This window comes from Eumetopias jubatus, unplaced genomic scaffold (genome assembly GCF_037043125.1).
Source record: "Eumetopias jubatus isolate StellerSeaLion01/CBP00866 unplaced genomic scaffold, mEumJub1_p1.0 scaffold_9, whole genome shotgun sequence".
In the NCBI taxonomy this organism is placed as follows: domain Eukaryota; kingdom Metazoa; phylum Chordata; class Mammalia; order Carnivora; family Otariidae; genus Eumetopias; species Eumetopias jubatus.
In genome coordinates, this window is record NW_028274815.1 from 39,678,424 (window position 1) to 39,691,811 (window position 13,388).

The 13,388-nt window shown below is 43.7% G+C and overlaps 1 protein-coding gene across 1 annotated transcript in view; it reads left to right on the forward strand.

Annotated features, from left to right (window-relative positions):
• The first annotated feature begins 265 nt into the window (after positions 1 to 265).
• Positions 266 to 13,388, forward strand: part of REEP1 (receptor accessory protein 1) — a 52,391-nt gene continuing 39,268 nt past the window's right edge. The window contains exons 1-2 of the mRNA XM_088026622.1: positions 266 to 405; positions 1,511 to 1,583. Of these exons, the coding sequence (XP_087882748.1) occupies positions 266 to 405; positions 1,511 to 1,583 (213 nt within the window). The remainder of the gene's footprint in view (positions 406 to 1,510; positions 1,584 to 13,388) is intronic.

Genomic DNA, 13,388 nt, shown 5'->3' on the forward strand with positions numbered 1-13,388 from the left:
TTTACCAGGCCAGTCTGAGGACTGAGGCGATGCCTATAAAGCACGTAGTGCAAGGCCTGTGTGAGTCAAGGTTGCAAAACCCTTTCTCTTTCAACATCGGAAAGAGTTCCATTCACTTTCTGTTTTTCCCTGGAAACCCGATGAATATGGAAGGTCAAGGTGTCACCTGGCCACAGAGCTAATGGGAAAGCTGACCCCTGCATGGTACATTGAATCTGGCCTGGGAGTTCTCTGTATGACCTCTAAATAACCTGATGAGGAAGCCATGGGTTTGGGCTTCCGGAATGTGGTGTCTCCTTGCACGGACCCTAGAAGCTCCATCTGTGGGGCTGTTACAGGAGATGTTGGCTCCTGTGGGGCCTGGGACCAGGGTGGCTTTGTCCCCAGTCAGCTTACACCTGGGAGGTGACTTCATCCCTCAGATGAATGGATTAAACCTTTGCAGCTCGAACGTTCTGTCAGTTCATTCACTTAAAAATATCCATTGAGAGCCTTCTATCTGGTAGGCGCTGAGAACACATTGTTGAACAAAACATTCATTCCGTGCTCTGAAGGCACTGATAGTTCAATTGGGAGATGTTGTCAATCAGAGCATGACAGCTAGTAGTAAAAGAGCATTTTGATAATGTGTACATTGTGTCATAGGAGATTTGACCTAGTTGGGGCGGTCAGGAAAGTGTTCCATGAAGAAGTCATGATGGAGCTGGGATCTGATGGATGAACAGGCTTTAACCGGCAAAGAAGGGAAAGGGACGATTCCAGAAATTGAGAACAGCAGAGGCAAAGACTTTGAGAAGGGATGGGACAAGGGGGGAGAGAATGAGGGCCGAGAGAGGCCTGGGGCACGGCTGAGAGTCAAACTATTTAATAACCTCATGCAGCAGTGGGCATGGTCACTGAGAGCTGATACCTAGACAGTCACCTGCTGTTGTTATATTTCCTTCTTCTTAAGAGCACTGAGAAGTGGGTTAATGCAGGGTGGGGATGTGTGTCTTGGGAAGATTGCATTTACAATTTGAAAAGCTGATTCTGGCTGCAGGATGCTGGAATCAAGTGTGAGGGGAGTGAAATTTGAAGGAACTTTAAGTGGAAAGGTTTTTTTTTGGAGAAGGAAGGCCAAGGTGTGGGCGGGCTTTCCAGAGCATCAGTGGGGATTAGCAGCAGGAGAGGGGAGTTTGACCTTTAATTTCAGAGGTCATGGCAGTTCGGCTTGGCTTTCCACCCCCACTCTCACCCCCATTTTTGGCTTCCATGACCCCGAATCACTCTTTTACGTTGCCAAATCACAGGCTGAAGGAGGGTGGGTGTGCAGCTGTAGCAGGAGACAGAGGTTCCGAAGCACAGCCCAGCGCCGAGAAGAAACTGGCAGGGCATTCATAAAGCTAGATCAAGCCACACAGCAGTATCTTCTGTAGCTTGGGGAACTGCTTTTGGCATTGAAGACAGACACTTTCCGTCAAATAGGATGAATGAAAATCACATTTCTCTTTTCTCTCTCTTTTCCCTCCAGGCTTATATTTGGCACCCTTTACCCTGCGTATTATTCCTACAAGGCTGTGAAATCGAAGGACATTAAAGAATACGTAAGTAGCACTGATTGGTGGGGTCCCGATGGTTGTGGAGAAGCGGGGTGTGAAGTAGTGGGAGAAGGAGGTTGCCCTCTGTGGTACGGGCACTGGTAGCAGGGCAAAGGAACCCCTCCTGTACTCTTTTTTTCATGAGGCTTGCCTTGCGTGGTCCAGGAGTCCTCCCCACGTCTGGACCCCTGTAGAACCACAGAATGGAAGGGAGGTATGGCAAGAGGAAATGGAATCAGGGATCAGAGGCCACCCAGGCTGCCACATACCACTGTGTGGCCTTGGACAAATGACCTTACCTCTCTGAGCCTCAGTTTCCTTGTCTGGAAAACACTGTGTAAACCACTGTTACTGGGAGATAGTCCGCCATGGGGGACAGGAGCTCAGGTCCTCCTGCCTCTGTGATTCTGGCAGTGATCCCTATTCCAGTTGTGTGATTTGAGTACCCCACGATTTAAACTCTGTTGCTTTATAAGCTTTTTGAGAACAGGGGCTGGTCATCATCTTTCATCTGATTCCCCAGCACCTAGCAGAGGGCTGAACATGTAGGACGGGAAACCAGAGTACTTACGGGTTGGAGGATCGTATTATTGCTGGTTGGCACCATCACAGCCCTACATGTGCTGGGCACCTCTAGGCAGGAGAATCATCAGGCCACCCCTGATTGGCAAACACCTACGTGGGGTGGCTGATGAGGAAAGGGTGCCCCATCCCATGTAGGGCAGAAACGCAGGTCAAACTACAGAGGACATGAATTTGTGCATCAGGAGTCTGAAGTCAAGTGCTGGCTCTGACATTTGATGGATGCAATGCTGGACAAGAAGCTTAACTTCCAAGAGCCTTGGTTTCCTAATCGGAGGGGTGAATATCAGCAATCCTGGCCCTTAGTGTTGTGAGGGACAAAGGATCTTTACTTTTCTTTTACTCGGAAGTCACTTTGGAAGTTTGCCACAGGTAAAGAAATAAAGTGTATTTGAAAGTCACTTTCTTTCTCAGATTTTCCAGGATGTCTTTGTGATGAAAATCAGCCACCTCCAGGTCAGCTGCAAGTGGAACTCAACCCTCACCCCAGGCCCCATTTCCTCAGTTTCCCTGAGCTGCTTGTCTGGGCTTGCATCTGCTAAGCAGGGGATCCAGACAGGGGTGGGTTCTCTGGAGACTGGATCCCTGGTATATTCGAGGGAGTCTCAGAGTGTGAACTCTAAATAGCTGTTAAGTTGCAAGCACAGAACCTCATGATTCTAAATTGGCATGGCGCAGGGATAAAGCATGAGGTGGCCTCTCCCAAAGTCTCTCTCCTGACCCCTTCCAGCCAGCCAAGGGTACAGGGAAGCTGTGCCACGTAAGAAGGCATAATCAGGGTCACCGTGGTTCAGGGTCTGATCCTCCGCTTTGCAGGGACAGAAACTCAATTCTGTCAGCTCATCTGGGAGAGATCAGACCCTGGTAAATTGTTTTGCTTTGACCAAACTCACAGGAGCCTGGTTTATGACTAAAATGGCAATTCATTAATTTAGAATGAAAAATATAACTGACAAGCAGAGCAGCTGTTTGTGTTGGCTAGAGAGCACGAGTTTTTCCCAGTAGGGCAAGCTTGAGAGTTAAGATTAGAAGGTTTCTTGGTAAAAATTGAACTGAAAGAAAGGAACTGAGTAGTACGAGAAGAGATCTGCCTGCTTTTCCTGCACTTGCTCATGCGCACGCACACACTCACTCTCTCACACATGCTCTCACATGTGCTCTTGCACACACCCTCACACTCACACACACACATGCTCTCCAACACTTTCTCACACTCGCATGTGCTCTCACACATTTTCTCACTCACACACCCATAACTTGCTCACATGCTCTCTCACACTCACACTCACATATTCTCTCACACATGTTCTATTATACACACACACTTCTCACACTCACATGCTCTCACTCACTCCCATGCACTCTCACATGCTCTCTCATTCATACACACTCACATGTTCTCTCACTCACATTCACATACTCTCTCACACATGTTCTCCCACTCATATACCCCACACACTTCTCATACCCACATGCTCTCTCACCCACTCTCACATAGTCTCACACACACTCTCACACATATTCTCTCACACTCATATGCTCTCGCCCACTCTCACACTCATGCTCACACACTTCATGTGCACTCTCACACACATTCACACTCACCATTACACTGACCCCTTTCCCTCACTTATACCAATAAACCCATTTGTCCAAGACAGAAACCTGGAACTGCCTTCAACTTATGCCTCCCCCTCACCACCCAACCCCATACACACACCCAGTTGCTGACTGTGTCCGTCTCTAACCCCCTAATAGTACTTCAAACCAGGTCTCTCCTCCAGTCCTGCCACTCCCTTAAATGCGGCTCTTACCACGTTTTCCCTGGAATGCTACAATAGCCTACTGTATTTGTTTTTTATTGCCACTCTAACAAATTACCATGAACTCAGTGCCTTAAAACAACACAAAGATATTATGTCCCAGTTCTAGAGGTCAGAAGTCTCATGGGTCTCACTGGGCTAAAATCAGGCCGGGACACATTCCTTCTGGAGACTATAGGGGAGAATCCATTTCCTTGTCTTTTCCAGTTCCTAGAGGCCATCTGCATTCCTTCGCTCCTGCCCCTTCCTCCATCTTCAGAGCCAACGGGTAGCATTTCTGACCATTCTTTCATAGTCACATTTCACTTAGATGACAGCCTCTTGGTGACAGCCAAGTTCACATCACAGAAAAGCTCTGGTGAGGAAGGTGCTGCCGATTCACCACCAGGGACACTGGCTGCCAGCTGTCTGTGCCTTTGGAACAGTCCCTGCAGATTCAAAATCCTAAATACGAGCATTTGACTTTTCTAAGCCTATGTAACAGGCCTTGTCTTCCACAAAGATCCTCATGCTGGGAGACTCTCCCCAAATTAAAAGGTATTGGATGTTGGTAGTAAAAACAAATAAATATAGATATAGATCTATCTCTATTACAGTTACTTCTTTAGCTGCTCAACACCCACATTCACTCCTTAGCCCATATTTTGGCTTTAAAGAAACTTTCCAACGAGAATTCTATATGATTTATGTACTTGGCAAATCCAGTTTTTTTCCAGCTGAGTCCAGCACCAATCCAGTATCTCTGGCAAAGTCCTCTCCTCCTCTGGCTCTGATCTTAATATTCAGCACTCTAAAAATTAAATTGTCAAGTGAACCATCACTGACATACCCCATATACTATATTAGGGAGAGAAAGAGAATACGTAAAAATAAAACTAGTTAAAATATTTAAATCTATACAGAATACAGAAAGGAAGAAAATATGGATAGAAGCTATAGTCCTTAGTCATGCAAGTAGTCATGAGTTCATAGCTGGTATTCATGTCTTTTGTTAAAAGATAAATTTTTTTAAAAGGGTAAAATCATGACTCTTGTACAAAAATAAAGTTGACACATGTTGAAATTTTACTTAACTCATTAATTAATAATAATTAATTTCCTAATAAATAAGGAAATTAATTAATAATTTCCATCTGAGAAATCAGGAATGATTAAATATATTTACTAATAGATATTCAGCTGATTTTGGAGGAGGGTGGGGAGATCCATTGGACAAAGTTTATTTGCACTTCTATGGACAAAGTCATTTGCATTGCAGTCAGTTTTCTATAACTTACAAAGTTGTAAAATAGCTCAAAGATATTGAAAAACAAGACACCTGTAGAATCAAGATAATTCAGAAGGATGCTCTGGGCAGCACCTAGCATTTTACAGAACATCCATTCCAAACTCTTTCATAATTTTTCCTACTACTTCCCTCTTCTACCATCTAATTCATGTTCCCTTTGTCTTCAGTCAGAGCTTTAGTGAATGGGGTTCCTTAATCAGGGGTGTGGCCTAAATCTTCATTTGTGGGCAATCTGGGACCTTAGTAATCTTGCCTCTGTAAGGTTGTAGTGATGATCCATTGACTTTTACCTCTGAGCAAGGCGGTACTTACTCACACAAGTGATCACACTCAGATCCCCCCCACAGAGGATTCTTAACTTCCATCCACCCTCCTTCCTGCCACATTGTGTAGCAGCCACCCTGGTTCCCCTTGATAATCAGGATCAGTCCTTTATTATCTATTTCCTAGAGGCATCGTGGTCCTGAAATGGCCAGGTAGGAGTGTAGTTTCTGCTTTCATGTCATTGGAATCATTTTGTATCCCTGGTGAAAGCACCCATTCCTCAGGTACTAGAAGAATTAAAAAGCAGAACTCAGAGACTTGAAGATAAAAAACAAAAATGTTGTCAATCAGTTAGACCAGTGATTCTCAAACTTCAATGTGCATATAGAATGAATAGAGGATTTTATTAAAATGCAGATGCTGATCCATTATGTCTGGAGTGCGTCCTGAGATTCTACATCTCTAAGAAGCTCCTAGATGATTCCATCTCTCAAAAGCTCCTAGATGATTCCAATCGTGCTGATCCATGAACCACAATTTGAGTTGCAAGAAGCTGGCAATAGGCTTACCCATAAGAAACACCGCTCTCATTTCCTTGGTCCCTGAACCTTTAGGTTCTGGCTAAGCTGCAGAAGCATGTGTTAGTTACTGGTTCATGGAAGAAACTACATCCTCCAGGGCAGTGCATCAATCACACAGAATGCTGACTCCCCCGCTGGTTCTCTTTCTGAACTCTCCTCAAGCTGTTGCAACACCCTTTAAAGCTGGCTGCCTCAAGGCAGTGGGGGGGGGGGCACAGTAAGGTCAGAGACTCCTCAAAGTGTCAGCCTATTGTCTTGGATTTCTTTTGCTATTAAAGAAGGTCCTTGGTTAGAAGGAGTGTTGGGTGGCATGCATCAAAATGAAAAGGACACTGAGTCCACAACTTATTCTACAGCTGCCAGAAACATGGCAGCAGGAAAAGCAAGTCCGCATGCAGAATAAGTGAATATTCCAGAAGAGATTCTGCTGCCTTTTCTGTGAGGGAAGGGGCCTGGTACGATGAACCTGATCCCAGGAGCTTGGCTGGGGCCATGAGATATGGTACCATCATAGAGATGCTCGTGCCGCTACTGGTAACTTGGTCTGGGCAAGTGGTGGTTTGGGCAGGTAAGCCTTGGTGAGAGGGGTTCCACATTGCCAAGCCCACCTGCTACCTCTCTCCCTTCCACATGGCCACTGGTACATGAGCCCATTGAACATGCACTGTCATCCTGGGGAAAGTGTCTAGCTGACATCCACAGGGCTGGGCGTCTCATCTACTTGATTACAAAAGCCCCTTCTGCCACGGGGACCTTTTGGTGGGCAGAAGCAGAAGCCACCAGTATCTAAATTCCATGGGCCTATTCACATCATTTCCAAATCACTTCAACGCCAGTCTCTCCGTCTTGTCCCTTCCAAGTACCTCACCATCTAGCCAGTCCTTACCTGGTGTTTTAAAATGTCCCTGGGATTTGTTTTAATTGGGTATGGTAAGGCATGCAGACACAGAAATGACTGTCATGAAGGAGGAAGTTCTTACGGTCTTCCCAGAAGTAGGAGACACAGCATGCCATGGAGGGCCACATGGGGGAACACCCGGGTCTGTCAGGAGTCAGAGGGAGCCACACTCTTTATTGTGGTGTCTGTAGGAAAGTCAAAGCTAGGCAGTGTAAGCAGGTTTAGGATTGGCTACTTTGAATAATTTCAGCGGGCTCTGGGGTGATTAGGGCTGGGGAATATTGGCTCAACCTGTGAGAGCCCCATGAAAGAGGTCATTTAAGAGTATGGACTCTGGACTGATCAGTTTGCCTATGAAAGGTGTGCTCCAGGGCACGTCCTTTGCTATCTCTAAGACTTGGTTAGTCCTGGGAGGGGCAATCTCTCCCCAGCCCGTGAAGCCACAGATGCTAGAGCACCAAGAATACAGAAAATAAGAAAATACAGTTAAGATACCTGGTGACAGTGTAAAGGCATCACCTCAAGACGTTTCTTCCTGGCTAAGTGCACTGTTCAAAGTTCTGCCTGCAGGGGACTGTCGCTTTTGCTACTCTCTCTACCCCTGACTGCACAGTGGTCCACGGTGAGCTCATCCCAGCAGATGGTGCAGAGTCATCTGTAAACCAGGCTCATATTTTTTCTTTCTCAGTCATAGGCAAAGGTAATTCTCTGTGAGGCTGAAGCAGGGCTCAGATGCAAAAGAGAGTATGAAAGACTTAAGAAATATTAGTGTGGCTGGAGAAGTTAGGAGAGATAGGAGAGGGCCCAAAGGGGAGGTGAGGCTAAGGAGGTGACTACACCTACACCTACCTACTACCTCCCCAGCCATGGACAAGACCTTTTGCAGGCTGCTAGGAGCCCTGAGGGCAGAGTCTGATGAGCTGTGGGATCTCAGCCTGCCTCTGGGGTTCATGAAAAGTCTCCAGGCTCTGCCTCCTACCCTCTTGCTGTGGTTTAGGGTCTTGGCTTCTCTCTTATCTCCTCACTCCTGGATCCTGCCCCTGACCAGCTGAGAGGGACTTCCCAGTCATGCTCTGGAGTTGCTCCTGGATATTACTCCTTAAATCAGCCATAACTTCCTCTCCTGATCCTGGATGCTGGCCTACCCAAGCTCCCCTTCATCTTATAGGAAGCGTTACATAGAATCCCTCAAACTTGGCAAGTTCTATTTGAAACCTTGGAAAAAATAGGCATTATTTGGTTTCTGGGTGGCATGATGGGGAAAACCATTTCCTGGTAATTTATTTATGATTTCCATCTCTGAGTCACATATTCCATTTACCCTGTTAGGCTCAGCAAATCATTCTCAGACCCTTCTTTCTGCATGACAGTATTTAAAGTGAAGGAGTGCAAGATAGAAACTTCTTTAGGTTAACACTTCAAGCCTCCTCTTTAGCATGGCTCCCTCATCTTTGTCCATAGTTTCAACCTCCTTTCTGAGATTTGGTCTTATCTTTTCAGTGACCTGTTAGGCATTCTTTGTGAATGTCCTGAACCCTCAGGCTCCCCTCACCCTTATGGTGCTTAACCTCTTCTCCCTAAATCACCTCTTTCTTTACACTCTTGCTGGTGGGAGTGACTCCATATAACACTATGCCCCAACTTCAGTAAGCCCCTTTCCTCCTATGTATACCCAGCCATCCATTCAGCAGGCACTTGTGGGGAACATTTGCCCTGCAAGCTGTCTAATTTTGCCTTTCTTCTCAAAAAGCCACCTAAACCAGTATTTCCCAAAGTATATTCTTCCTCAACATTTAAAAACCATCCTTTCTTTCCCATTCACAATGTCAACATTCTAATTGAGTCATTCAAAACATATTCCTTGAGTACCTACTATGTGCCAATCATTGTTTTAGGTACTAGAGATATGGTGATGTGCAAGAATAACTTGTTTCTACTCTCAGGGAGCTTACAGCCTAGTAAGAAAAGCATAGGAATAAACAGGTACTGTCAAAGCAGAGTAATAAGTGTTATGACAGGGAGCATGTATGAGACACTTTAAGAGGAAGAAAGGAGAAGGTACTTACCCAAACTTTGGACACTTCCTGGAGGAAATGACATTTAGGCTGAGATCTGAGGGCTGAATTCTGGAAGCAAAAGAAGAGGCACTGTTCAGAGAACTGAAAGAGGTTCATTATAACTGGAGTGAAAAATTCAAGAAAGTATTGGTGTGGAGGAGAGCTTTTATGGAGATAATTGTGGTTTTGTTCATGCAAGGACTTGCAAGCCAATTTAAGGAATTTGGGCTCCATCTTAAAAACAATAAGGAACTGCTGAAGACTTTAGGAAGAAGAATCATCAAATTTGGATTTAAGAAGATAATTCTGAATGGAATATGGAAGACAATTAGCAAGGGGTCAGAGGTTTAGAGACCAAGCTAAAGGCTATAGTTCTATTTTATAGGAGATGTTCGTGGTCTGAAGTAAGCAAATGACAGAGAGGATAGAGAGAAGAAGATAGGTTCAACAGGGTGGAAGTGACAGAACTTGGTGATGGATTGGCTGTGGTAGGTGAGGAATGCAGAGAATACATTCTAGAGTTAGAAGAGAATGTCTAGAACAAAGCCTTGTGGAGAATGTCTTGTCTAGAGTTAGAAGAGAATGTCTAGAACAAAGCCTTGTGGAGAATGTCTTGTCTAGAGTTAGAAGAGAATGTCTAGAACAAAGCCTTGTGGAGAATGTCTTGTCTAGAGTTAGAAGAGAATGTCTAGAACAAAGCCTTGTGGAGAATGTCTTGTCTAGAGTTAGAAGAGAATGTCTAGAAGAAAGCCTTGTGGAGAATGTCTTGTCTAGAGTTAGAAGAGAATGTCTAGAACAAAAGCTTGTGGAGGAATTGAACCTGAGAAGTAGCCAGAAAGTCAAGAGGGAAACCAGAGCAGTTGTGGTGTTGGGGGAGCTTTTCAGGAAGTGATAGTTTCATATCCATCGGAAAGTCAAGCAAATCAAGTAAAAAAAAAAAACCACAAAACTTAAAAAAGGGTCTTGAAGTATGTTACAAAGTGGGATCCCCAGTGAGAGCAATATTAATGTAATGAATGCAGTGCACTGAGTAAGTGGGAGACGAGAAAGTAAACACTGCATGTATAGATGACTCACTAGACAAGTTTATAGCTAAGAGTTGTGTCAGGGAAAGGGATTTTTTTTTTTAAAGATTTTATTTATTTATTTGACAGAGAGAGACACAGCAAGAGAGGAAACACAAGCAGGGGGAGTGGGAGAGGGAGAAGCAGGCTTCCCGCCGAGCAGGGAGCCTGATGCGGGGCTCGATCCCAGGACTCTGGGATCATGACCGGAGCCGAAGGCAGATGCCCAACGACTGAGCCACCCAGGCGCCCCAAGGAAAGGGATTTTTTATTGTTGTTGTCATTGTCCTTTTTTTGTTTTTAAATTTTTAAAGAGATTTATTTATTTATTTGAGAGAGAGAGAGAACATGAATGAGGGGGAGGGGAAGTGAGAGAGAATCTTCAGATTCCCCGCTGAGTAGGAAGCCTGACCGTCACGGGGGGCTCGATCTCCTGATCCATGAGATCATGACCTGAGCTGAAACCAAGAGTCGGATGCTCAACCTACTGAGATACTCAGGCTCTCCATCACTCTCCTTTGTTTTTAATTGATGGTATTAGAGCATGGTTTGAATACTAAAAAGAAAAAGACAGTAGAGTAGGAATTCAGGCTCCTGGCTGTGTATCTGGATACCAGTGTTGGGAATTCCTGGATCCTGGGCCCCAACATGCCATGAAATGTACAGTTGGAAGGACCTTCTTTGCCCCCTGCTGGGGAGCCTGTTCTGCTGTAGCATGTGGTCTCTCAGACAGCAGTTGCTTTTGATAGATTAAAACAAGGTGGTTCCCAGGGGACAGTCTTGTTTTTCTGAATAAAGAAGACCTCTAAATAATCTGTTGAGACATATGTTTCAGAGTTACAAAGACAATGGGCATTCACCAGAGCTGCGTTTATTTATTTATTTTTTTAAAAGATTTTATTTATTTATTTGACAGAGAGAGACACAGCAAGAGAGGGAACACAAGCAGGGGGAGTGGGAGAGGGAGAAGCAGGCTTCCTGCCAAGCAGGGAGCCCGATGCAGGGCTCGATCCCGGGACGCTGGGATCATGACCTGGAGCTGCCTTTATTTTTCAAAGATATTTTTGCTGGGAGTAGAAATCTAGGTTGACTTTTTCTTTTTTCTTTCAGCACTTTAAATATGTTATTCCATTTTCTTTTGGTATTCATCATTTCTGACGAAAAGTCCTATTATCATTCCCCTGTATGTAATATGTTTCTCCTCCCTCTCTCTTAACATTTTCTTTCTTTTTCGGCAATTTTACTGTGATGTGCCTGGCTGTGGTTTTCTTGTATTTATCTTCTTTGGGATTTTCTGAGCTCCCTGGTTCAGTGGATTTGCTATTTTTGATCAATTCTGGAAAATTTCAGTCATTATTTATTCAAATAATTTTTCTGTCCCATTCTCTTTTCCTCTCCTCTGAAATTCCTATTCCATATATGTTAGACTGCTTGATGCTATTCCACAGGTATTGAGCCTCTCCACTTTTTTCCAGTCTAGATTTCTGTCTTACTGACTTTATTGTCTTCAAGTTCACAGATTTTTTTTTCTTTTGTAGTATCCAGTCTGCTCTTAATTCTGTTCAATAATTTTAAAAATTTCAAATATTGTATTTTTCGATTTTAGGATATCTTTTGTTCTTTTTAAAGAGTTTCCTTCTTGGGCTCCTGGGTGGCTCAGTTGGTTAAGCATCTGCCTTTGGCTCAGGTCATGATCCCAGGGTCCTGGGATCGGGTCCTGCATTGGGTTCCCTGCTCAGCAGGGGGTCTGCTTCTCCCTCTACCCTTACCCACTGCTTGTGATACCTCATTCTCTCTCAAATAAATAAAATCTTTTTAAAAAAAGTTTCCTTCTTGGGGCACCTGGGTGGCTCAGTCATTGGGTGTCTGCCTTCAGTTCAGGTCATGATCCCAGGGTCCGGGGATCAAGCCCGACATCGGGCTCCCTGCTCCGCGGGAAGCCTGCTTCCCCCTCTCCGACTCCCCCTGCTTGTATTCCCTCTCTTGCTGTGTCTCTCTCTGTCAAATAAATAAATAAAATCTTTTTTAAAAAACGTTTTCTTCTTTCTCTTGAAATCCCCCATCTCTTCACTCAATATGTCTACCTTTTCTTGTAGCTTCATTAACATATTTATACTTTTTCAAGAAAAATAATATTGAACCTGCCCCTGTGTTCTTAGGATAAGTGTCTTGTTAAGTGGTGACAAAAGAAAAATTTAGATTTTATATCCAAAGCTTTGTTAATAAGCTGTTATATAACTGTATATCTTTTTTGGTGAGGTGTCTGTTCAGATCTTTTGCCCAACTTTTAATTGGGTTGTTTATTTTTATTACTGAGTTTAAGAGTTTTTTGTATATTTTGGATATTAGTTCTTTATCAGATATATGTATTGGAAATATTTTCTCCCATTCTGTGGCTTGTCTTTTCGTTCTCTTACCAGTGTCTTGCAGAGCCGAAGTTTTTAATTTTAATGAAGTCCAACTTATCAATTTTTTTCTTCCATGGGTCATACTGTTGCTGTTGTATTAAAAAACTTATTCCCAAGCCCAAGGTCACCTAGATTTTCTTCTATGTTATCTTCTAGAAGTTTTATAGTTTTGTATCTTCTTTTAGGTTTATGATCCATTTTAAATTAACTTTTATGAAGGATGTAAGACCAGTGTCTAGATTCATTCATTCATTTATTCACTCATTTTCTTATTTATTTACTTATTTACTTATCTGTTTATTTATTTCATGTGATGTCCAGTTGTTCTAGCACCATTTGTTGAAAAAACTATTCTTTCTCCATTGAATTACCTTTACTCCTTTGTCAAAGATCAGTTAACTATACTTATGGGGTCTATTTCTGGGCTCTCTGTTCTATTTGTCTTTTTTTTTCAAGATTTATTTATTTATTAGAGAGAGAGAGAAAGCAGGGGGAGGGGAGGCAAAGGGACAGGGAGAGAGAGAATCTCAAGCAGATTTCCCACTGAGTGTGCAGCCAGACATGGGGCTTAATCTCATGACCTGAGATCATGACCTGAGCCAAAATCAAGAGTCAGACACTTAACTGATTGAGCTACCCTGGCGCCCCCTCTATTTGTCTACTCTAAAAATAGATCTGTTTATCTATTCCTTAAAGCAATAACACTGTCTTGATTATTGTAGCTTTATATTAAGTCTCAAAGGCAGATAGTGTCAAGTCTACAACTTTATTCTTCTTCAGTATTGTGTTGGCTATTCTTGGTCTTTCACCTTTCCATAGAAATTTTAGAATCAGTTTGTTGGCATC